General features: G+C 43.4%; 4 protein-coding genes across 4 annotated transcripts in view; 2 read left to right on the top strand and 2 right to left on the bottom strand.

The window, feature by feature from the left end:
- Positions 1–413: 413 nt before the first annotated feature.
- On the top strand, positions 414–9,444 carry SARC_01080 (hypothetical protein; the record flags this gene model as incomplete). Its single annotated transcript, XM_014305214.1, has 10 exons — positions 414–532; positions 1,624–1,721; positions 2,247–2,374; positions 2,723–3,690; positions 4,390–5,487; positions 6,199–6,438; positions 7,058–7,236; positions 7,895–7,987; positions 8,730–8,824; positions 9,248–9,444. The coding sequence occupies 10 exons, from the start codon at positions 414–416 to the stop codon at positions 9,377–9,379; spliced, it is 3,150 nt and encodes a 1,049-aa protein (XP_014160689.1). The 3' UTR covers positions 9,380–9,444.
- A 5,569-nt stretch (positions 9,445–15,013) lies between these two features.
- On the bottom strand, positions 15,014–18,538 carry SARC_01079 (hypothetical protein). The gene is made up of 4 exons (XM_014305213.1): positions 18,349–18,538; positions 17,041–17,083; positions 16,115–16,260; positions 15,014–15,240 (listed from the first exon to the last, which is right to left on the bottom strand). Exons 2-4 carry the CDS (start codon positions 17,067–17,069, stop codon positions 15,212–15,214), a joined length of 204 nt encoding a protein of 67 aa, XP_014160688.1. The 5' UTR covers positions 17,070–17,083; positions 18,349–18,538; the 3' UTR covers positions 15,014–15,211.
- A 407-nt stretch (positions 18,539–18,945) lies between these two features.
- Positions 18,946–25,178, top strand: SARC_01078 (hypothetical protein). The gene is made up of 7 exons (XM_014305212.1): positions 18,946–19,148; positions 20,906–20,952; positions 21,732–21,863; positions 22,626–22,697; positions 23,189–23,358; positions 23,855–24,014; positions 24,485–25,178. The coding sequence occupies exons 1-7, from the start codon at positions 19,090–19,092 to the stop codon at positions 24,739–24,741; spliced, it is 897 nt and encodes a 298-aa protein (XP_014160687.1). The 5' UTR covers positions 18,946–19,089; the 3' UTR covers positions 24,742–25,178.
- Positions 25,179–25,695: 517 nt separating this feature from the next.
- SARC_01077 (hypothetical protein) overlaps positions 25,696–26,500 on the bottom strand; it is a 1,525-nt gene continuing 720 nt past the window's right edge. Inside the window, exon 2 of the mRNA XM_014305211.1 lies at positions 25,696–26,249. Coding sequence (XP_014160686.1) covers positions 25,817–26,249 — 433 coding nt within the window. The 3' untranslated portion in view covers positions 25,696–25,816. The remainder of the gene's footprint in view (positions 26,250–26,500) is intronic.

The raw sequence follows: 26,500 nt of genomic DNA, 5'->3' as shown, positions 1-26,500 counted from the left end.
AATGCGTGATGGTCGTTTGATTGATATTGATCGCACACGATAGTGGAACGCATGTAAATAAGTAATAACACACATACGAGGTATTCGATAGCCAGACTGCTCATTTTTCACACTAAATAGAAGTTGACCATTTAGAATAAGAGAGTGTACAAGGTTAGTACTGTTGCCACTGTGTAGCCGTTGCAGAGAGGTGTGTCTGCACATGCATTTCAGCAGCGAGCATCGACAATTTCCGAAGTTGGATAGCTGTAGGCACTGTACGTTCCATCCCCAGAGCAGTATCCAGCACAGCCATACAAGTTAAACTGGTATCTACTTATATAATGAACTACGGAGGTAACAAAACATAAACATAAGTGGGAAGGTATCGGTTAGTGCGGGTGTGCACGATGGAGTTCACCCGAGAGGATATCATGTTGCTGCACGAATGGCAAACTCTGCACTTCGCCGTCAAAGCAGCAGACCCAGACATTGAATCGCAAATCGATTCGCAACGTTCAGCATTATTCCTACTCAATGGATCTCGTGCCAGGTATGTATTTTCTATTTAGATGTGCGAGCGAGTAGGGTGAGTACATAGTTGATGCACTGAGAACGCATGCCAAGCTAGGCGAAGTTGGATCTTGTGCCGATTGTCGTATACTGTGCCATCATTTGTGCTCGATATACCGACAGAGAAGATAGTTCAAGAGTACATCTAGAAAATAACATCTGCGCATCCATATACTGTGGTTGTAGACAGCTGTATTCGATTATTCACGATAACGGTGTCAGGCTCATTTGATCTCTGTTGTTAGGATGCACGGGAATACTCTGCGAATGCCGATTTATGTCTCTTCTAAACCAGTGTAATGTGTTTGCATATGCTATTTGCCTGCGTAATTCTGCGTTGGTTACATGATAGCTTCCTTGTATCTGTGTATTTATGAATATTACAACCTTGTAAGTTGTGCGTATCTGCACTGGCCAGTTTTGCTGGTTTGCTCGAAAGTTTGACAGATCTGGCCTCTTGTATCAAAGCTAACTCTATTTTGTACAATTTAATATGTCTAAAATATACAGTCAAGTGGCATTGCGTGTTTGTTATACGGCTGTTTTATTTTGCGACTTCAGTGAGCGTGTTCTGCTTATGCTTGAAATAGTCTGACAGCAAAATTCGTGTAGCTGCTTGCATGTGTATCAATACGCTGAAGATGAATGGTCCTTCGTGTCAGAGATCGCAATGTAGCTTGTACATGAGTACCTATGTGCGCTTGTGCGCATTGGAAGCAGATGGAAGCTTACAAGCAAACTTAATAACTTCGGGAGGGGTGTGCAGTGCCGCGCTCGATATGACCACGCATTGGAGGCGATGCGATGTGATTTTTGAAATAGAATCTGGCGGTCAGACAATAATAATTGATACCCTTATCACATGGTGATTCAATGTGGGCTGGGGCTTGGATGAAACGCAGGCATAGATCCACAGGCAAGACTACGTATTGCATACTTTATCAATTACATACTCTAGTAGACTCAGATCGACGGAGCACCTGCTCTATGCCCAGGCAGTCGTTAAAATCAATTGTTTGATCACCGACACTGTGCAGTCACTAATACCATGCTATGTATCGTTCGGCATAGAACGGCTGTGGACAAGGGTGTTGATGCCTCGCAGGATTGGTTGGGGGCTCTGAACGACAGTCTTGACACATATCACACTATGGTGGACAACAATCCAGGTATGTCTATTTATAATTCGGCCTTTCGTAGTCTCCCACATGGGGGACTCTAGTTTAACACTATGTTTCTCCCTAGTATCTGCTGGGTCATCCAGTAGCATTTTACCATCTGAAAATGCGGTGCTTGTGTAGAAGCGCCTATAGCCAATACGGTTAAACTGAAGTGCCACTTCGTAACTCCAATCTTGAAGTTGCCTTGTAGATGCTCATTGTGACCAGTTGTACAATCCAGCAAAGTAACGTGGTGTAACGTTTGGGTCTTATCGCAAAGACTCCCGAAAGTCAGAATACACAGATGTGTTGTATGGTGTAAGCAATGGCGTGCCTTGAGAGGAAATGTTAGATTGACATAGTTCGATGACATCTGTTGTCGAGAATATAGCTTACAATTGTGCATGTTGAGTACAGCAGCTCTTTTTTTTTGTTGATCGCTAATGAGACCGGACGATATAGAGTTTTCAAGAATTGTTTCGTACCTAATTCAATTCGCTTTACCATTTGATGCCTTCATACGGTCGCATATAGTCAACATATACGCCGAGAGAGTCGCAATGAAGCTGCCGAAAGATAACGAGGCAATCAGAGCGGGCATCATCGACGTAAAGTCCACCATGACTTGGGATACTATACAGCAACTACACCCTTTCCTCAAGGTTCGTGTTCTTGTAAACCTCATGGTTCCGACAATTAATGTGCGCAAACCGCTGTATACGGCTCATATTCAAATGCGTGCAGATGTTTTCTCCCAGCCTTTTTGTATTGTGCTTCATTTTACTGATTAAAGTTGCGGAAGATTCTGGGTTTATTCGCCTTGTTTACAAGCAAGCTGTTTCGTTTTTCTTGTTCAATACACGGCATCCCGCATTCTTCCCGATAGGCCAATTATCATGTGCACCGAATTCATTGTACATCCAATCCTTCTCATACTCGTATCATGCCGGACAGCCCCTTCTTATGTACCGTTTATTTATTTTCTGGGGTTTTTTTCTGTTGACTTTCAGGAATGTACTGATTCGGTGCCCAAAGTCAAGCTGACTAGAAATCCCTCGTCGAGTGTCCTCGCTGCCGGTCCCAGCGCTAACAAGAGCAGCACATCGAATATTGAGAAAGCGCAGACTCTAGAAACCTCCGTACAGAAACAAGAACAAAAACAACAGCAGCAACAACAACAGAAACAACAGCAGGATAGTAGGGAGCAACACCAGCAACATCAGCAACAGCGCCATATGCAACAACAACAACAAGAGCACAGACAGAAGCAGCAGCAGAAGAAACATAAACAACAACATCGATCTAAGGGTGATATCATGTGTATCGATGTAGATGATGAGTCTTTCACCATTCACGTAGACGAGACTGAAGATCTCCGCATGAATATCTCCACAGACCACGCCAATGTGCTTGATTCGGTCGTACCCGTCCCGGAGCGCGATATCACAAGCGCTCTCACACCCATTGATTCCACTGCGCCTACTAAATCTCCCGCTGCGAGGGAACGAGGTATTGCCGAAAGCAATAGAACACCGAAGCAGCAACTGCGGACTGAACAATCTCGCAGACAAAGTATAAGTCCCCACATAAGGAAGAGTAGACATGTTCATGAGGAAAATCCTAGTAAGGGCTCACCTGACGATCGTGCTACTGGTGCGCGAGATGGAGCAGGGGTGCATACTACTAGTGGGAGGGACTCGCACGGGACTACAAGAGCAATGCTGAAGAACGGAAAGCGCACACAGGACAGCGACAGCCCCAAGGACAGCCTTGGGAGCACTACAGGTGTGAGCAGGCGGAATGGTGGACTGTCAATCGATGACATGTACGCGGACACTGGCAACCACAGAGACACAGCACTAGTGGGGGGAAATGAACAGGGCCAGGGACTAATCCAGAGCAAGGGAAAAGACCAGGCCACCCGCATCTCCACCACGAGACATTTCAACAAGCTGTGCAAACAAACCAGCGACAACAGGTATCATTTCGTTGATTTCTTTCGATTACGTAGAGTTTTTGTTTACTTTAAAATTGTTTTAGGGAGTGTCATGAAGGACTTTGTCGATAGCTGGCTACCTTGATGCGTGTAAGATGATGCCTTGCGTTAACACCTGGTTCGTTTTGGTAGTTCGGAAAAAGTATTTTTATTATTATTCATTTCATAGGACATGGTGTAAATAACGTGCGCGGTCCGCCTAACCACTGTATCAATCAGTGTGAGGGTGAGGGTGTTGGTGTTGATGTGCTTCCATGCGCAAAAGAGCACATGTTGTCAACTGTAGTAATGAATATCATTCTTTTTCGTTTCTCACTGATGAACTAGAGAGTTATTCTGTATCATAACATTGAGAAAAATTTGCCTCATTTGTTTCAGTCGGAGCAATTGCGATTTGAGCCCGATGATAAAGGCATTTCTGATAATTCGTTCTTTTCTGATATATATTAGAACTCTCTAGGAGAGAGGCGCGACTTTGACGGGGTTTCAGCTTGGGAATTTTCGTATCCTGCAAATTATAATCTTTTTGCACTCATTTTTGGCCCACTTGTGCCAGGTGACAGTGCCAAATAGCGTCTCTCCACTGTGAGGGTCGTTCTGCCATGCGTATTGCCTTTACGTAGGCTATTCAATTCTATAATCCATATGTCGAAATTCATATTGTGTATGTCTTCTTTTTAGCTCCAATAGGAAGCCGTTTGATAATACAAAAGATGGGCGAAATCAACAGCAGCATCTACGGCGCACCAATTGCGACGATGTAATAGAACACTCACAAGACGCACGCGAGATGGTGTACTCACAGGAGACACACCAAATGGAGCCACGAAGGTGCAAGTCATTCAAGACCATGGGTGAAGCATATGTGGATGATGCATCCAGGAACTTGCAGAACGCACACGTTGGTAACGGCGCAGATAGAGATTTTGGGCATATGAATCTAGAAAGTGGGGAAACGCATACAAATTTAGGAAGAAGAGCTGCTTTAAACAGCGTGCGCGAAATGGAGAGGGCAAACGATGCCAGGGTGTACACACAGGGCACACACAGACACCGTGCATCAGTGCACATGAACGATAGAGCAGCTGCGTCTGCAAACGGTCACGATGGGAACACTCATGGGAGAGATGCACACACACGTGGCAAAGACGGGAGTACACAGAGAAGGAACAAAGCGACGGTGAAGAGTAGTGTAAACGCCAGCACGCCCACCGATGTGAGGTCGCAAACAGGCAATGGCGCATCATTCACCACCAATAGCCGATATCAATCGATTGCGCACACAGTAGGCGGTAACAACAAAGGCACCGCTGACAGTACCATTGTCAAGGGTACGACCGGCAATGCAAATGGGAATAACAACACAAACATGAGTACAAACACATTCAAAACAGCGGCTATGCTACATCAAGCGAACATAAAAAATGGCACCACACGAGTACCTCAGGTCAGCAGCAACAACAACATTACCAACAATGGTGCCTCTGGCAAGCGCTCATTAGGGGGCCGAAGAAACGGGAATAATAAGTTTGTGCCACCACTGCTACGAAATGGCGGAGACAGTGAGGATACAATCAACACAGGCAGTGCAGAAGTGGAGATGGATGAGCGCCTTAAGGGCCTGGACCCCAAGATTGTTGAGATGATTATGAACGAGATTATGGACACTGGTCCCGGTATTGACTGGAATGACATTGCGGGATTGAAACACGCCAAGAAAACAATCTTGGAAATTGTAGTATGGCCACTGCTCCGGCCGGACATATTCACTGGACTCAGGTATGTAATGTTATTGGGTTATGGTCTTATAAATGGATGAAAGCTTGTCAACAAGTCAACTGTCACTGACAACACTTAAATAGACTAGTTTTGGAGAACCTCACGAAATTATGGTATAGTATTGGGGTAGATTGTCTTGCAAAGCTGATGGTTTTGATAGGGTGTGCTTACACCTCCAAACTGTATACCAGCTGGAGAGTACTGGCGACCAGTGAAGTGATGTACGATCGAAGACAAACTATATGCGTTGATATGTGTTAACACAGAGGGGTGGCCGCCCTGTATCTCAAGATTGACCTCAGGTAGCGTTTTAGAAAAAACTCGTTATAGCGCTTTGGGTATGCTGAAATCTTATTTGGTATGGCAAGCAATTGTACTGTTATATTCAGTTGGTCGTACATGTCACTTAACGCATAGAAATATATCGTATTTGTTCTCTAGCTCGCGTGGAAATCATACTCGCCGACGTGCCAGCTAGTTATCTTAATTTGTCCTCATACTATAGTCAGTTGTAGTCTACAAGCTCCGCGGGCAATGATGTGGTCACTTGTACAGATATGCTCAATTGCTATCACATTAATTTATGCCAGCGACCATATCCGATCAGTCAATCAGCTTATCGTGCTCAAATATTGATCATCTGCCAAAAAAGATTCTTTCACATCACATACATCCCATTCCATCTGTTCCTTACTTGAACCATACCCACAGGGGACCACCAAAGGGCATCCTACTGTTTGGTCCTCCAGGCACAGGCAAGACTCTGATTGGCAAGTGCATTGCCTCGCAGTCCAAGGCGACGTTCTTCAGCATCTCAGCGTCATCGCTCACCTCCAAGTGGGTGGGCGAGGGTGAGAAGATGGTGCGAGCACTGTTTGCTGTGGCTAGGATTCACCAGCCGGCCGTCATATTTGTCGATGAAATCGACTCTCTGTTGTCGACTAGGAGCAGGTGAGTCACACATTGTTAATTTGATGGTACCTCTCATTTTAAACCGTATTTCAAAATTGATGGTAAGTCAGAAGGACCTTACTTTCTAAGTATACTGGTGATCTGCCTTTAGTGATCCGATGATACGTGTGATTACTTTATAAATACCGCCTTGGCTGTGTTTAGAGCACGTTGCATGGATTTAGAGCTAGATCATACAAATGGATGAAAATTGCGTTTTACGACACACATAGGAGCTTGTGTTTACACACATATGCACACACATGTATTTTGAAGGAGGTGTTTTAACAGCTCATCTTCGTATGCGTTTGGGCTCTCGCAGTTGTATACTCAGCAGAGACACGAAAAAATTGTAAAACCTTTATCTAATTTGCAGCTCATTGAGCCACAAATCTTCATCTTACGGTGCTGTGTCTTCCTCGCATATCACACCAACGCGTTGTCACTGTGGTTATAGTCGTCTACTTATGATAGTAGCTGGCTGGTTTTAGATCTGTGCCATTGTTTAATATGTACACACCCGGCATGTAGCTATGACCTATGATAGCCCTCACACACGTTTCACACTCGTTATACAAATATGGCGCATTTTCATCCTGCCACGGTTGCCGACTACTAGTACCGAACATGAATCGTCCCGGCGTATCAAGACTGAATTTCTGGTGCAATTGGATGGGGCAGCCACAAGTGCCGATGATCGCATCCTATTGGTCGGTGCGACAAATTTGCCTCAGGAAATCGATGACGCTGCACGCAGGCGACTGGTGAAGAGATTGTATATTCCATTGCCTGATAAAGGTGAGAGTTTGTCATTTATATGTCCCCGGAGATGGATTTTAGAAGATCTATATGTGTCGTGAGTAAACGGACTGGCTTGCCGCAGCAATTTTAAAGTACTTTCATTCGGATGTACCTATATTAAAAAAACCTGCCGATAATTGTTGCGTTCGCCTGTGTATGCTCATAATGTATGTATAAGGTGGTACATCAACAATTACAGGTATAACCGAACCTTAATGTATATCGTAGACTAATTGCAGCCATGGTAGAGTTGTCTTTTCATGCATCTACACGAGACCGAATAGGTGTATATTCGATACCTCGGTGTGAACGATTACATTCACGGATTTTGCATTTTTACACAGGAGCTACTGTACGGAAAATATGAGAGTACGATACAAACTCTTGTTGCAGAATAGCATGAAATCAAGCGTTCTTAAATTTAAAAATTCGATCTCATCACTGAAATGTATTCGGTTTGTGATCCAACGACGAGTATCCATTGACTCGTTGCTGTCAATTGATGTCGTAGTAGTCCGACACGTTCGTTTTTCGCATAATTGTGCCTGTGTCATATTCAGCTTTCCTCCTATTTTGATATCTCTATTCTCTGTCGGCCTATGAAAACCAAACGATAAACATCTGAAGCCACGTCCTTTGTTTCATTCTTTTTCAGAGGGTCGACAACAGCTGTTTGACATCGTTCTTGCTTCGCAAGCCCATAGTTTGACGCCTGAAGAGCTTGAAGCTCTGGTACAGAAAACCAAAGGTAGGTATATACGCAACACCACTCGATCACACGGTTTCGAATTTAAAAGTGCAGTACCCGTAGTTGTACGGAAGCTTGCTTACAATTGTGTGACCAACGCCTACAAAAGCCATGCGCTTGCACTCGCCCGATCAGAGAGATCCATACGCCAAGTACCTATCTTCCCTTCAATGCACGTGAGCTTTCTTGATATGCATCCGCAACCTCGGACTGCGAGTCTTCGCAGTGTGACATCCCTTGTTAGGACCATCGTGCAGAAACCTATGTGATATATCGACCGGTATAATCTTAAGAATGCTTCAGAAGAGTATTTGATATATTAGCCGATGGCCAAATGGTCATCATAAAATACAATTAAATTAGTTCAATTCTAGTATACTTGTAGGATTCCCGTACATCATTTGGGTAGATGCACGCAGAACTACTACCGAATACATGCATGTCTCGGTGATCGTGGTATCGGTCGGTACTTAGTGCACAGGGGTGCTAGATGCATCGAGGTCTACGTGTCCTGGCTGACGTCACTTATTCTTTGACTATACCTGTTGCGTTCAATCTTTATTGCCATCCTCGCATCGAAGGATCGCCCAAATCTCACTCTTTGCCTGTTCATACATTTGATATATGGGTTTGGTTAACCTTATTTCGGGGTAGTTGGTCTCCCATGCCTTCCCCCCGCGACTCTACACTTGTGTGTGTACTACCGATTGTTCAACGGGGTTATCCAACCTTTTCGCCACAGGGTACTCTGGATCCGACATAAGTAATCTCTGCAAAGAAGCAGCCCTGGGACCAATCCGCAACATCGAGGACATCTGCAACGTCTCCGCTGACCAGGTGAGCGCACCCACATGTTGCGTTACTCTGATGAGTGCACATGGTACACTTCTGTACTCTGCCTCATTCTCATTATCTGTGAATCTGCAATTCACTCATTCACACGTGGCTCTTCCGATCTTCAGACGTGGCATAGCTTGCCTGACGTAATCCCACATGCCGAGATGATTTTATATGCAATTTTTATTAGGGTTCTTTTCATGCATATATGTTTATATGTCACTTTGATTTCACGATCGTTCAATGCTAAACTTGCGCATCGGATCTCCATGGCTTACAGTTCCTGTTGTCTTCGTCTCTTGTCTAACATGCAAGTCAATTTCTGCGGGCATGATTTATGCCTCTGAGCTGTTTTCACGTTTCGGTTATGTTATATCCCAGGCAACATGTCTCACCCGTACGGTCCTTGATTTCGTCGTATAGGTTCGTCCAATGAGCTTCTGTGACTTCGAGGAGGCCCTATTGCAGGTCAGAGCCAGTGTGTCGCAGAGCGAACTAGAAATGTACGTGCAATGGAACAACAATTTCGGATCACTTGCTGTGCAGCCCACGTGAATGTACTTGAGATGTAGGGTTAGAAGTAAAGTGATAAATAAAAAGCATGAGAAAAAGCATGCGACGCGACAGAACGTGATGATAAACCAACACTCAATCACCATAGCGATGATAAAAATCAATAAATGGACACATGTCAAATTTTTATGTACATGTCACCATCGATCTGTCCATATCTATATGAACGATCGTGAAGAATCCGCAAGCACTATATAGCATTAAAGGGCTTCAGTGGTATCAGCGCGGTTTGTGATCACTCGCGCGATCTGTGCTGAAAACGAGAACTTGGTGTGTTGGAGATCGAAATATAGATTGATAAAGAATCGCGGAGAAGAAGGCTAATGGTATGGTCAAGAATATTGAAATTGCTTTTACATCAGTTGTCTAAGGCCTAGGGTCACCAATATAAGTAGAAACATCCTCAACGAAGTTGAGGAGCTTCAGATGTACTTCCAAGTTGTGATTATTCTTACATTGTAGGGCCCACGGTAGAATTGAGGGAAAAGTGCGTTTCAACAATCTGGATGAAGCAGCATTATAAATATGTCAGAATTTATTAAGTCAATTGCAAGGTTACCAAGCGGGTCGCCAGTTGTCGCAGCAAGCTAGTAATACATGACTCCGAAAGTGGACACCAACTCAATCACTACCGACTTAATCACTGACACGTTGAGGTGGACTAGAAATGTGAATTAGTGACTATGTACAGTCATATATATACAATAAAATACCTCCGAGTTATTTCCCGATTGTTTACTTCAAGTGTCGAATTCGATCTATAACGGTCGAATAATGTTCAAGGAATTTTTCTATCATACACAGGTATATGAGCCTCATGGACTTGTCATACTCATCCGAAGCACATCGAGGCAAGGGTTTGTATGAAACTCAAGATGTTGTGCCATTTATTATGCCTACTGTCACGCGTGGTTGTGTATAATTTGGAATCAGGAAGATTTTCGTAATTGGGTACAATTGGAGCGAAACCAATGGGAAGTACCCTTGGAAAATATAATATTAAAAGTAGCAAAACATGGACCGCCAGGGGACATCGCAGCAAAGGATTCGTAGTGGGTCACGCGCCGTATAAATAAACCTACGAATGCCGAAACTTTGAAACATCAACTATGCCGTTCAACGCCCCTACTGAAGAGGTAGTGTTGGAAATCACAGGAGTTGTCGTCATCTTCCTGATCGGATCTGGAATTGGCGATTTCCTCGGTGGTGATGTTCAACTCTTGTACGGGTGTTGGACGGCAAGGTTGATATATCAATATTTGGGTTTGGCAAATCTGTCTGAGTGATATGTTTTTAACGGCGCGTGTCCTACTACGGATCTCTCTTGCTGTGATGTCCTGCGGTTTTTCATGTCTTGCTACTCCTAGTTTTGGGTTTCCCAACAACGGCACCAGTCTCATAGACATATTTACATACCTGAATAATCAACATACCTAAATACACTTATTGAAAGTAAACCCTGAACCCTGGAAAAGTCGAAGCTGTTTTTGTGAAATCACGTCACACGCAATACCGTTTTTTTTCTTTTCTAAACAAAAAAGCCTTCGGATGAACGTACATATTATTATTATTTAAATTTGTTGATAATCGCATATATTTACGACAATATTTATATGGGTTCGTCCAGAGTTCAGACCGGAGACATCCTTCAGCTACTAGACCTAAAACTCAGGGAGGCAGAATCAACAGCTGAGAGACATGTCGTTCACCACAGATACAAGAGGCAAAAGTACGGCCCACTACATGGTGTGCTATGCCTTTGGTGCCAAGCGGTGTCCGTGCCAAATAGTGGGGTACCGCTCGACCAAATGTCAGAAGACACACTAGGCGTGCACACAAAAAGGAGTGCCTGGCAGCCTTGAAAAAATTCAACGAGGCGAAAGCTACATAGGTGAAAAACGGTGAAGAGACATCACATGCACATTCAGAGGAGGATAAGGAGGAGCGCAAAGAAGCGAAGAAGAAGGATGAGTTCCGCTGAGATTTGCCCACCCGACGTATGCTGCGCGAATACACCCCTGCGAGCCGAGTGCAGTGTCTGTCTGTTCCAGGCGTGTGTGCATTAACAGACGACAGTCTCCCGGACTTTCTCGCTACAAGCACCACGTCTAATCCGAGCTCACAAGGCATCACATCTGAAGATGTGTACAATCAACTAACACCTGAACAGCGCACAGCACTGCCCATCGACCAGCTATGGGCCGCAATCAGGGAACAGTTCCTTAGGGGCGAGCCCTATAGATTTCCAGACACATTTCAACTGGACAAGTATCCGTTGGCTGGTTATGCGGCTTGAGCAAGGGACTTCTTGGACTCGCGCCCGCTGGCTGCAAGGCTTGAGAGTTTGCAGGTATTGATATATGTTTGTATAGGTTATCGGGTGTTTGATTTGTAAATTTATATCAGTTTGTGAAAGGTACCGGTGCTTGACTCGTAGATGGTCAAATTTATGTTGCCAATCATTCGTTTAACATCTCATGCGTATAGATGCAAACAATTAGTGCACGAGCGCATAAAAAATCCAGATGAATATATATAGTTTATACAGCGACAGCAAGAAATACCCTACTGTTTGGAGATACGTAACGATACGCATCCCTCCCATTTGTCCATATCCCTACACGCACAATTCTAATTGTTGCCTTGTCGTTCTTGGTTGTGTATATTCCATTCGTTGCAGACAATGTGGGATGCTACTGCTGCGCTATCGCTCGCGGATTGCTTCCGCTTCTGACTAAGCGGTGTCACGCCCAATGCCACAAACGCACTGCTGCTGTATGAGTTTGCTGCACGATCAGGATATCCCAAAGGCATGATACAACGAGCCATCTTTGAGGAGGCCATAGTGATGCTTCACATATATCCCACGTGGAATAGGGACACGCCGACTGTGCGGATGACACCGCACATGTACCGTCAAGAGCGCTTGGGACTGGATCTGATGTGTAAGTGTTTGCAGCATTGTTGGAATATGGGGTACTATGGCCAGTTTGGTTGGTTGAAGACACGTCAGCTGAACCAGTGGCAATATGGGCCTTGGGCCGAAGGCTACGACCAGGTGCTTAAAGTATAATTATATACCTTGGACACCGGAGAAAAGGACTGAAAGATTGAATTGTGGCAGTTAGCGGACGTGCAGACAGTCATACCATAAGAAGGGGCCACCCGAAAAGATATGCACATTTCCGTTAACCACGAGAATGGTATATGAAACCTCAACATGTGCGGGAAAGGGAGTGGCAGGCGACTACCGGTTGTTCATACTCTGCAATAGACATCACGCATCTACAGCTTCTACATCAGCGAAGGTCTAGAGATACTGCCCAACACCACAAGTTCAACACTAACTATTATATCTTGTGAGACCTAGAGGGGGGTATTCAGCAGCATCAAAACAAACATTCGTTGTAGAGCACAACTTCACATCAACGAGCAGGCGTTAGGAGCAAACACGGAGTGGCGCAGGAAAGTATACTGCCGTCTATCTGGCGACGAGGTCAGCGTAGAGCACTACGCTTGCAGCTGCAATGCTTTGCCTAACATCAAAGTGGGATTAGGAAATGGATTTTAGCAGCTGGAATGGATTAAAAAGTCTTGTGCGTGTACGAATGCGGCAACCGCTTACATTTTATTGGTAGTGGGGCGTGAACTCACCACACTGGCAAGTATGTACACATACTTATCTCTTGCAATACAGCTATACAGACTGAAGCATAAAATGGTCGAAAATAGTCGAAAGCTATATACAACAATCACCTTACGACGACTTCACAACTCTGACTCAAACAATTCATCCGGGTTTCCCAAGTCTTGCCATCTAATCCGAAAATGGTGCGAAGCCTTTATCGTATTATCCCGCCTCCTCTGCAGCTCTCTGTTTCAACGACAGCGGAATCCCACACCACACATACATGAACAGACCCATACCAATGGTGTGTTGTCTCATACATACATGAACAGACCCATACCAATGGTGTGTTGTCTCATACATACATGAACAGACCCATACCAATGGTGTGTTGTCTCATACATACATGTACAGACCCATACTAATGGTGTGTTATCTCATACAAACATGTACAGACCAATACCAATGGTGTCTTATCCCACATATACATTTATAGACCCATATCAGTGATGCCTTGCCATTGTGGATACGGAAATGTAGCAGGCGACGACACACACAATGAGAAATACAATACAACCATTTCACAATGGCAGCAAATGTCAGTCAAACACCACCGCACACAATTGCTTCGCTCGCACGCCCATGTGGTGTGTAGTCTAAGGTTGTGTTGGCAATTGTGACTTCCCAGGAAGAGTGGGCTATGCTTTGGATGTGACAGTATCTGCAGTTTAATAACTAGAACATTGTTTTAGACAATGACATTGAAGTTTTGCTTATCCATACTACGTCCTTTTAGACCGGCACGAAGGAAGTACACAATTTGGAAAGCCCATCTATTTATTGAGTTTGTATTCGAACTATAAAAATAAATTACAGCCCCAGTATAAACCGCCAGATAAGGGAGACGTGTGCACATACTTTTATACTAATGACACATGTCAGCCAAACACCACAACTCACAAAGGAGAGCGATCCTCTGCGAGCCCGTGCAGTGTAAGGTTGGAATTAATGTGCGCAGTTTTGATTTCGCAAAAAGAGTTGAGTGTGCTCTGATCATGACAGTAATCTGCGGTTTAACATACGTCTTCTGATGAGATGAGTATATCTGATCATAAATCCAAATTAAGTCATTGGAATGGCAAAGGTTCATAAATCATTGTTGGCCTACACTAATGTAAGCACGAGTAGGAAATGCAACAAAAAGAAGAAAAGAAAAACGAAGATGGAATCTTGGGAAGTTCGTAACCGGTACTTCGCGGTTTATTCAGTCGTAAGACTTGCATACTACACGCTGCACAAGGATTGTTACGCTTTAGTTATAAATTGTAATGACATCAGCAGTTTCTCATGTCAAAGGGTATCACCAAACACATACAATACATATAGATTATATACAGTACGAGGACGCTAATACCAGCCATACACAAATCAGCTAATAAGACAAGTACATGGGTGCGCCCATACAAGGATAGCAATGTCAGTATGTGCAGTACAAGGATGTGCACAACACAAGGATAGCCATGTCAGCCAAACACAAAAGACCACGAGAGTCCTTCGTTGTGGTCCGCGTGGTGTGAGGCCATTCGCTGTGCGCAGTTTTGATTTCACAAAGAGAGTAGGGTGTGCTCTGGACGTGACAGTAATCTGCGATTAAATAGCTTGTGATACATAAAGTGCATGTGAACTGATAGAACTCTGCACGTAAGATATCGCTGCTAGAAAGAACGCGTGTCTGTGGATGTGTTCAGGTATAGATATCACATCATCGCCACGAATCAATAGGGAATACCAATACCTTAAACCCATAGGTAGGTGGTGTGTACAAGAAGCGGTACAAACAAACACGTGTTTGGAGATACGAGCCCGTCGGGAAGTAAAGTCACGAGTCGAGTACTCGTTAAATCGCAGTCGAACAATGCTCAATAGTATATATATATATATATGAACGTGTACAACCACACTCTGCTGAATCATACAAACAATGGACAGGGACATACTTCAGGGGTGCTAAATACAGACCTTGGTCAACGTACACCGCTACGACTACGAGTAAGCTGAGATGTGCATGAGCCATATCAGCAGAAAAGAACAAACAAGAGATCATATGTACAGCTGTAGCGCCAAAACCTTCATCCTCATTCTTCTTTATTGTCAGCCGAGAGTGGCCTTAATTGTGGCACATGCGCTTAGGCTAGATTTCCACGTGTGAGAAGCTCTGTGGAAAACACAAGGAAGAAGGAGACAAACAATGAGGAAACGATGGTGCGGCTAAGTGTCCGGTGGTAACGGAACTCGTAAATATTGATGACATGCACATGGGGCCATGGAACAAAGAGAGCGATACATGATTGAATGGGATATAGCAGTGCATTTGAAAAGGTCACAACAGTACAATGTAAGAGACATAACAGTACATTTAAACGGGACATAGCAGTACATTCAGAAAAGGCATAACTGTAAAATATAAAGGACGTAGTAGTGCATGTAAAAGGGACATAACAGTACATTTAGAAAAACATAACAGTACAATTGAAAATAACTTAAAATACACTACAAAAGTAAATTTAAAAGGGACTTAGCAGCACAAGAAAAAGAAGGAAATGGCAGCATATTTAAAAGAGACACATCAGTTAATTTGACTTAGCAGCATATTTGCGTATAGGTGAAATCACTACGTAACGAAAAAAACCGATACAATAACACTCCCACGCACTCGAAGCTACAGATACCAAACCGCACGCACAACCCCGTCCACTCAAAACTCCCAAGTGAACAGAACGATTGTAGTCACAGAGAAAGTGGAGATGTAGTCGAATGAACAGGCGCTCTATCACATTCATCTGACGCAAAGCTGTACACTCTACGCGCATGCCTGACACTCTACGCGCACACGTATACAGACAACCACATGAATCATCCGACGCAAACAACGCCACCACACCAAACAGCCGCAATCCGTGCAGTGGACACAACCTGTGTGTTCCGAGCCCCCCCCCCCTCAAGTGCCCGTGTTCACCAATCCCAAGACCACACACACAGTACTAACACATCAGCCCCCCACAGCACCAGTACAGCTACAGCCCACCTACCAGGCTGTTCGGGGGCCTTGCCGTTCTCCCACTTGTACGCACGGATCTTCATGAGGTCCTTGGCGGCGTTGACGGCATCCACCTTGTCGTTGGGCTTCAGACAGCGACGCACACACCGCGCGGCTACGGCTGAGTAGCCGACGTATCTGAGGGCACGCGTGTGTGGGAGGGATAGGTTAGAGCACGAAAAAGCGTGTCAATGGTCTATTAATGGAGAGAAGAATTTAAATGGCCTGTTAATGGAGAAGTATTTGAATGACCTATTAATAGAATGCATACCCTGGAGTGATTGTGGCACGCCGAGGTGTGGGATGGAATGCGAATGGTGTGCGAGGGAGAGAGTGCTGAGATAGACTCAAAATGCCAAAGGCACAGAGGTCGTTGAAGGAGGAGCTGCACGCTAACAGCGCAAAAAAAAGCAATAAACTCTCGCAACAACTGCATGCACCATTCACACGAGTGTATTAATCAACATAACCCACGCACACACACACATCACCACGAACACCCACTCACTACTGATGTAAGCCCAATTCACCTGCTGCGCACGGATACAGGAAAGCACATGTTTACAACAGCAGTCACATATCGCAAGGGTTGCGCCGCAACTATCCTGGGTTTTTAGGAAAAACCACGGCCCACAAACAATTCATAGACACTATCTTACTATAGCACAGACTCACAGGTGCAGAGCATATAGCCACACACACCACCTAACATACGCTCAGAAGCACAATAGCTATAGAGATAGCATGACACTCGCTACTGTACACGGCCCAAAAACAATTCATAGACACACAATAACTTACTTAATGGCAGACTGACAGGTGCAGAGCATATAGCCACGCACACCAACTAACGCAAGCTCAAACGCACAATAGCCATAGAGATAGCAATACACTCGCTACTGTACACGGCCCACTTACGAAATTCCAGCAGATCTCCAGGACGACATTGTGAGGCAGCGAACTACAGAGAGAAGAGACAACGAGAGCAGCACAGATGAGCTATGTGGCATACACAAAGAAATGAATCCGCTAAGCATGAACGACCTACAATAGAATGCATGTAGTGATAGATAGCCTAAAGATCGAAGCCAAACAGTGACTCGTCGTGACGCGTAGAAAATTTGAGAACAAAATTGCTTTGTAGTTAAGCGTAACAAATGTACACGTATATATATTTGTACACATAAATATATATATATATATACCCACATATATAATATAACAATAAATATATACTGTATGTATATATTATGGCTATTTCTTAACATGAATGTGTGGTTTAATATGGTGTGTAACTTCATATATACATGCGCACATATGACTTGATACAAGTACACACTCCCATATATATAAACATTAATAACAAAAGTTTATATATATATATATAGATATGAAAACGCACAAATATGTACAATTGAAACTAATTATATATAAATATACTCATGTATGCATTCAAGTACTAGATATATATATATATATAAGAATACTTATATATATAAATAAATATAAGGAATGTTATATATGTACACGTATTTACATATATACATGTATATGCGTATCGGTATAAATGCATATATGTATAGGAAATAAGATTATGTAAGACAATAGAATATATATCCTTAAATATAATCGTGCACATATATGCATAGAAATATATATACATATATATATATAATACGTATATATGCCGGTGTATACTTCACGTATATAGACATATAAAAATATATAATTATATATGCATATATATATCTATATATATATATATACATTATGCGTTTTTCATTGTGTACTTTGTTCATATTTACATGTGGCTGCATCCCTGATCTATTTTAGTTGCGTGTGCGTTTTATTGTGAATAATGCATGCGATAAAGAGCGCAATATACACTTCTCCTGTCAATGTACTGTCGTTTGTAGTTATCACATACATAGATTAGGTGTGAGGTAAGTAAGTCAGTACTCTACCGTTCGCAAAACAGAATCAAATAATAGATTAGGATACTGTAGCAAGCAAGTAAGTGAATCAGTAGTTTTCAACCGTAATGTATAAACGTACGTGTCTGGCTGATTCAAGTTAGTAATTTGGTGCCCTGTAGTACGACGCGCGTGCAATAACTCCCTTTACAGAAATTCTATGTGCTGTAGTGTAGTCTTGCGTATGCGAAACAGTGAGCGTGTTCCCCTGTTAGAAACACACTCACACGAAATTTCTTGTAGATACGCGTACCTTGTTGGTGATGCTTGGTCTTTGCGGTATTCGTAGTATGCTGTGTAAATATATAAATAATGTTACAGTGCTCTTGAGCTGAACAATGCCATACACCTCCAACAAGGAATAAATACGGCTGCTCTGTATTAGGAATTTCCCTTTAGTACTGACTTTCTGTAGGTACACGTACTGGTACGTAAACTTCCTGTTTTGAAGTGTTGTTCGATGTCTTTATGGACATTACGTACTGCCGATATAGAATCCGTATATATCGGGGTTTAGAGACCAAGAACGAACACTACCAGAAATTCATAAAACCTCATAAACCAAAATAGTCGTCGATAATTTGAATTCCGTGTTAAATGTCTACTACCACTAATAGGGAAGTCGACGAAGTTGTATCGGGATTTTCGGTCTGCATTTGGTAAATTTGAAGCGTGTTGGGCGAATTACAGTTCCAGCAGTACTTTGGCAAATTTGTACCAATAGTTGGTTAAAGGTTTTTCTTAGACTTGGTTTTTTAGGGGATACCTTTTTGGATTCTCAGTGTGTAGACCATCTCACACAGAGTATAATTTTGGACTAAACTTTTCAATACACCCGACTTTGAAGTTTGAACAGCACAAATTTGGTTAACGGAAACAGGGCCATTTCCACTGACAACAGAGTTTACTACAATAACCTCTCAGCTTGCATACACGCTTAGAGACACGCACATCCCCCCCCACTTTCACGAACACCTACCTATACTTAGTTATAATGGCAATGTCTATCACCGGCGTGTCTGCGCTACCCCGCGCTGCTATGCAAGCTCCCAGGTGAGTGGGTACTCTTTAGTCTGATTAGTGTTCGTCAATTGTCAAATGTGTACTCACACATATATATATATATATTAGTATATTAGTATATTAGTGTATTATTATATCAGTATATTATTACTACTACACCCACCACACAACCACCACCACTACACACACACACACATATATATATATATATATATATATATATATATATAGACATGTGTGTGTGTGTGTGTATAGGTATGTATGTATACGAGCGTGTAGACATATATATAGGCATGCCGTATAGGCACTTTGATTCGTTGGTTGCTGGTTATTTTGAGCTAGTGATCCATCGAGACTTGTGCAACTGAACATCAGCAGCGAAGCTCACTTCTGTGTTTCGTTGAGCAAAAAATGAAATATGCACACATGTAAAAGCAACCTGGATGCGTTCTTCTTGGAAGTATTAGGCCGTCAATTTATTAATAGATGTACACGTTGATGTACCAATCTTGACTACAATCTACATAAGACCTGTATGGATGATTTGAAAGTTCATACATTCAAAGATTTATGTACATATAAATTTGTATGTGTGTGCAACACATGCACACACACGTGTATACATAAATATATATAGATGTATATAATACACACACATACATATTTGTATTTATGGCACATATATATATATATGAATGTATGTATGTAGGTGTGTATGTACTGTACTGTACCTGGACATTAAAAACTGATTCATCTCATATATTCATTTACGCGTGTATGCTTGTATATCCATGTTCGAACTGCTAATTATGTATATATACATAAAACGTTACATGTATATATATGTATGTGTATATAGGATATTTTTATACATACTGTGTGATAATTTCACAAGCTTGTTAGTGTGTATTTATGTTTAATCGCATATACTCAAACATGAGTATGTATATATATATATATATATTCATGTACGTAGGAATTGTATTAGATATGCATTTTGTGTGATAGTATCGATATGTACAATGAGAATCAGCGATGTATTCATGAATGTCTTGATATATCCAATGGTGGTATGTATTCTTATACATCAGCGTGCGCATGATCAGGCATTATTAAGCCAACCTGTGTACATATGTGCGAGTGCGTGAAAACGTGAAAGAGTTGGTTTTCATGTGGCCATGTTTTTCAGTTGGTGTAGCACATCGCTTTCTGGGATCGAGAATTCAATATAGATTATAGCTCAGCTACCATTTCCCAATGCATATACGCAGAATAGCTGACAACATTAATGGGCCAAATACCACCTTTTCAGTTACATAGTATTTTCTATTTGTAGTTCTAGGTTCGCATCCCTTCTTCCTCCTTATTCTCACGGTTGTACACCCTCTGGTGTTGCATGTGCATGTGTGTGGTTCAATGATCCATAAGCCGTGTCAGTGCCTTATCATTTCATATCTTTCGTGTCAGTGCCTCACCATTTCATATCTTGAGTGAGTGTCTTAACCTTTTGTATCTTTCGTGTGTGTGACTTAACCTGTTGTATCTTTAATGTCAGTGCCATGTCATTTCATATCTTTCGTGTCAGTGCCTTAACCTTTCATACCTTTAATGTCAGTGCCTTATCATTTTGTATCGTTCGTGTGTGTGCCATGTCATTTCATATCTTTCGTGTCAGTGCCTTATCGTTTCTTGTCGTGTGTGAGTGTCTTAATCTTACGTGTCAGTGCCTTAATTTTTTGTATACTATTTTACTTGTCTAACCAACCGTTTGCCTGCACCCATCACAGATTTCTGGGAGCTCAGCAGAGCCGCAATATGGCCACCCTGAAAGAGAGTAAGTTATTGATACACACTCAATCCAACGAAATATACTACACTAAGCTCAAGGCGGCGTTGCCTCTAGTACTAGTTCATACATGTTTAGAGTGCCCCATATGTAACGGGCTGAATGCATGTGCGCCAGTAGTTATCCGATCTTTTTTTTCTCACCGATTGACAAGTACACGCTTATGCGTTCCTTGATGTGATGTCAGATTGACAAGTACGCGCATATGTGCTTTTTGATGTGAGGTCAGGTTGACAAGTACCGCAGATGTGCTTCTTGATGTGAGGATTGACAGGTACACGCATACGTGATCCTTGATGATAGGGGATTCTGTTTGTCTCGTGTGCGTGAGACTGACCATGTATAGTGCGTATCTGCTTCTGTCGCGAGGGCTCACTCTGTGGTATAGTTGGGATGATTAGAACAAAAGTATGATTTTAACCCAAAGGTTGTCTGTACTTGCGCGTTTGTCTAACGCTAATGTACTCGTGCGTCTGTATGGTATCTATTACCACGAGAATTCTCTATAGTTTGTACCTCATCCGATTACTGCTACATTGCTGATCCCTTCGCTCAATGCATCTCCTTGTCCTGATTTCAAATACGGTGTCATACACGTATAATTAAGCAGGCTTATGCTTGGATTAATCCTTCTTTCTCGTTAATTCAACCACCACTCATACCCTTGACCGATCATCCTCTGGCCTATACCCCCATATCTCGTACGCTGATTTCCATACGATTACCTCACCATACACTTATGCTTTGGTGTGTTTGCTGGTAAACAGTTAAGACGCGTTTGGTGTCGGTGACCAACATTCAGAAGATCACCAAGTCCATGAAAATGGTGTCCGCCGCAAAGTTCTCGCGCGCTGAGCGACAAATGAAGGCTGGCATGCCCTTCGCCCGTGGAGCGGCTGGTAGGTCTAGTCATACATATGTGTATTTGTATATATATATATATATATTCTGGATGACCAGTCAAGCATGCACCATCCTGTCTAATTCACGGTATATGACTATTCGTATCAAATCAGGCATATCTAACGTATGTACTGGCAGGTCATCTGTGGTAAGGCCTGGAGTATTGTTTTACATGGATATAGTTGAGTTCCTGTACGCGTATAGTGATGCATGCTGTGGGCTTTGAGTAAAGGCACATGTCTGTGCGTGCACTCTGGTTTTATGTACACGGCGCATTCCACCCGAGTGGTCCATGTGTAGTTCTAAATGCAGGGTGCGTGTGGGGGGCATTTATGGAGTGTCATTCGTTGAGTGGTGGTGACTGGGCAATTGCCATGTATTTGGTTCTGCAAGACTCAGTGTTGCGTTGTGGTTGCATTCTGGATTGCATATGATCTGCCGCAAGTGGTGAACAAGTATTAGTTGTGAATACGAATGTAACATATCAGTCGATGGCATGTTCGCAGGCGTCCATGTTTATTGTTGATCTGTGCTTGGATGGTGCAAATACAATGGACTGTGTCTGTATGGAGATATGTATGAGTGATGTATCTATACGTCTACATTCTTAATCACCGGTAAACGTATTACGACCAGTTTGTGTCCTGTGTGTTGCAAACGAATACATACCTTTGTGCGCGGATGCAAAGCTATCCATTTCCACTTGCTACCCACTCTCACGCTTGTGCGCCCACGAACACGTACTTCTTATTGTTTAGGTTTGTCCAAGGCTGCTGAGATCACTGTTGAGGACGACTACCAGGGCCGTGTAATTATCTGCCTGTCATCCGGTAAGCCCATATATATGTGCATGTATATATATGCGTGTGTATCGTGTTACAATATTTTTCAACCATATGTTGGAGATTGATGGAAGAAGTGCTGCAATTGTATGCACTAGCATAAAATAGATCTTTGGTTTCTGAAGCGATACTCAAGTGCAAAGTCACTTTATATACAAGGTTGCGTTCGGCTGTGTCTGCAAGGACAATTATTGTGAGATAGATACGCGTAGTCCCATATAGATATCCATAGCTGCACCCACGCCCTTGGTTAGCGAGGTCACACATATGTGCAGTGAGTCCTATTTGACACATGTGTGCAATCTGGTGCTATTGAACATGGGTAACCACCCGTGCCCACATACACGCTTGTAAGTAGGTCGGTTTACGGTGGGTGGTGTTTAGGTACTTTCTAGTGATGGCAGATATATCCTGGTGATATGCTCCCGAGTACTCATGGAGACACCCCTTCTGGCTCTTGCATCATACGTCTATATTAGATCGTGGTTTGTGTGGTGGTATCCACTCGGCCATTACCAAGGCTGTCAAGCCCGTTCTGAGCAAGGATTCCGAGGCCAAGGTGTTTATCTGGGGTGACAAGGTGCGCATGCAGCTGCAACGTATCTACCCCAAGAACATCCAAGCACATTTCGCCGAGATCGGCAAGAGGGTATGTTATCAGTGTCTTTACCGTACGCTTATACGCTACACTGTATGTCCCTATACATGGGCGCACCTCTGTGATTCGTAGCCATCCACAGTCGCACACATGAGAGTTTTATGTGTATTTTGATTTCTGTGCGCACGGCTATTGCGGCTGTGTGTGCTTGTGTTTTATATTCTATTATTAGTCTGTTGGCCACCTCTCAAGATCCGCCAGGCGGCATTGGTGTGCAATTATTTGGGTATTCGGATGAATCTTGACATTTCGATTTTTGGAGTTAGCTCTTCCTTAGCACCACGGAGTTTGATTTTCCGGTATTCTGTGTCTCCTATCAATACAACTTTATATTCCTATGTTTTATGCCATCATCCCACGTATGTACGAGATATTAATGTATATATATATGGGTTAGCCACTCTTACAGCCCCCCTTCGTTCCTGTAGTCCATATGCTTATGACATATATTCATATACTCACACACATCCTTCAACCCCTTGCACAGCCCCCCGTCTTTGTGGAGGCGGCTGCCCTGGCTGACTATGTGCTGAGCAGTGGTGTCGAGTGGAACAAGGGACAGGTGTACTACAACGAGTTCCTCTCGGCCATCGCCTACGAGCCCACCTCCCTGACCATCTTTAACCCCAGCAGCTTAAGCGAAATGGGTAAGTGGTTGGAGTTGTTAGACGCTGTGCATACTACCGTGAGACAGTGGTGTTTGATATTATCCACTACTGCACTTGGAAGTGTATTGTGTACGCAGTTTAAGGTCATCATTTAGCTCGTGTTGGGTGTAGATCAGAAGTCTGTCTATTTCTGCTGCCAACGTATGCATATAACCCCTTAAACCCTCACGACTCGCGTTATATGCGCAGTCTTGTGCATAGCTACAGTCTATAGCCTATCAATTGCTCTGCGTCAACCCTAACGAAATAGTAGATATCAGTGCGCGAGCATTACTCAACCCAATCTCATCATTGTCCCATTTGGTCGTCGAGTGTCTGTTCCATCGCCAGCCAGTACCCCTGTGTGCTATAGTTGCAGACCCTCTCAAACACACACGCCCAGCAACCCACCCCATAGCATACGTATCATTCTGGTCCAATGCTTATCCATCACACACGCACCCCAACAGAGAGCATTGCCTCCAAGTACGAGGTTGACGAGGGCACCCTAGAGTCGTACGGTGAGTTCACGCTAGCCTCCACACTCTACGGATCAATGCTGATCGCCCAGGCCGCTGAGCAGAGTGCTCGTATGCAGGCTATGGAGAACGCTACCTCCAACGCCGGAGATATGATTGAGAAGCTTACTCTGCGATACAATCGTACCCGACAAGCCGTTATCACCAACGAGCTTATCGAGATTATCTCCGGAGCTGCCGCTGTTTAAGACGTCGGTGGCATATGTATGTGCATGCATGACTCGAGTGCTGAGCTTGTGTGCATCTGTTGGGGTGACCTAGTTATGGGTTGCGAATCCTTGGGCACCATTCATGGATCAGTATACCTTGACGAGTATGTGGTACGATTTAGTCAACGTGCCCACGGGGCCCAATAGCCTACGTTTGAGAATAAAGGTTCTGTACAGCATGAGAACATGTAAGTTAATCCGCTTCTACTCCATCTCAAAAGTCAAGCCATTGCGTTTTCACGGTCTCCGAGTACTGTGCCCACTGTATATCGATATTACTTGCCCTACACTGCTGGAGACGAACAGGCGCCTATGTGTCCAGATGGTACACACCTGTGCTATTTGAACCTTGTGGGTGTGTTTATTATAACATACCATTAAAAAACGGTCGATTGTCGTGGATGACAAGTATGCCATTTCCTTTTGTGCAATGGTAATATCATGATATCAAGTGACTTGTAATACAAGCATTCTTTAATGCTGTCATTCATACGTACAGACGCAGATCAAATGACTGCTGGTATAGCATAACATAGGACAAACTACTAAGAACCCTAAAACCCTGCAAAGCTGCAAAAATGCCAATTCCCAAAGGTTCGGAATAGAATAGCCACGCACACACTTCAATGGTCCGAATTTGAAGCCAGTAGAACGCAAGAAAGGGCTTGCTCACTTTATGGTCGATCATACCCTGTCCTTATCAGAGGTATATATAAATGCCTATTATAAATAACGGGTATCTGTATCCGCACAAGTCTGCTTGATAGAGCGGGCTATCGAAAGAACATAGCGAATGATGCTCTAACGGTTGCAACGAGATATAATCACAGAGCGTTCGATAGCCTGATAGCCAGGGTATGCGTATGGGGTGTTTAAGTGGGGCCAAGGTGTCAGGCAGTGTGTGATAGCCAGGGATCGGATACAGTTTTTGCTGTGGATGTTACCGGGTGGGTTACTTGATTTTATTTGGTCATTATGGGCAGACATTGCACCATGGATGCTATTACTAATGTTGGATTGGGATGTTGTTTCTCAAACATGCACACTGTTGCCGTTACGAAATCGACTTTTTTTGCGTCGCTTTCTCTTTGGCAGAAACGGCTGCAGGTATCGGGGGTAGGAAATCAAAGTCATAGTCACCTGCCAGTTGGGCGGTGGTTTCGTGGCCTTGCCTGAGCATCTGTGAGTCGTCCTGTGCCCCGGTGTCCGGTGGTGTTTCATCCCAACTGGGTAGTCTATCCATCAGTTTCGAGTCCTGCCGCCGCAGCGCAAACAGCTCGTCATGCGACCGAACGAACACGGTGTGCTTCTTGGCGTCTTCCTTCATATGCCCTTTAGCGTCCCATCTGCTGCTGCCGTTCTTGTTGACCGCTATCTTGGCCAGTCTGTGCTCTTCGCGTTTGGCAGCGCGCAAGAACAGCATGGAGCGATGCCATCGGCTGTCATTGAACGACTTCGCAACGGGGATTGGCGGTGGAGAAGATGAACTGCGTCAAAGTAAGAGGGTGTGGGATGCCGGGTGAGACTCAAGAATTCAATGTTTATGATACACGCGTGTGGGATGACACTACATGGTCACAGCACGCAGGCAGACATTTAGATGCAACGCGATTCAGATTAAAAATCAATATATTTATATATATATAAAGATATATATATATATATATATATATATATATATATATATATATATATATATTATATTATTATATTATATATATATATATATATATATATA

The sequence above is a fragment of the Sphaeroforma arctica genome (assembly GCF_001186125.1).
Source record: "Sphaeroforma arctica JP610 unplaced genomic scaffold supercont1.40, whole genome shotgun sequence".
Lineage (NCBI taxonomy): Eukaryota > Ichthyosporea > Ichthyophonida > Sphaeroforma > Sphaeroforma arctica.
Note: the sequence above shows the minus strand (reverse complement) of the source record. Positions and strands in the feature narration are given on the sequence as shown.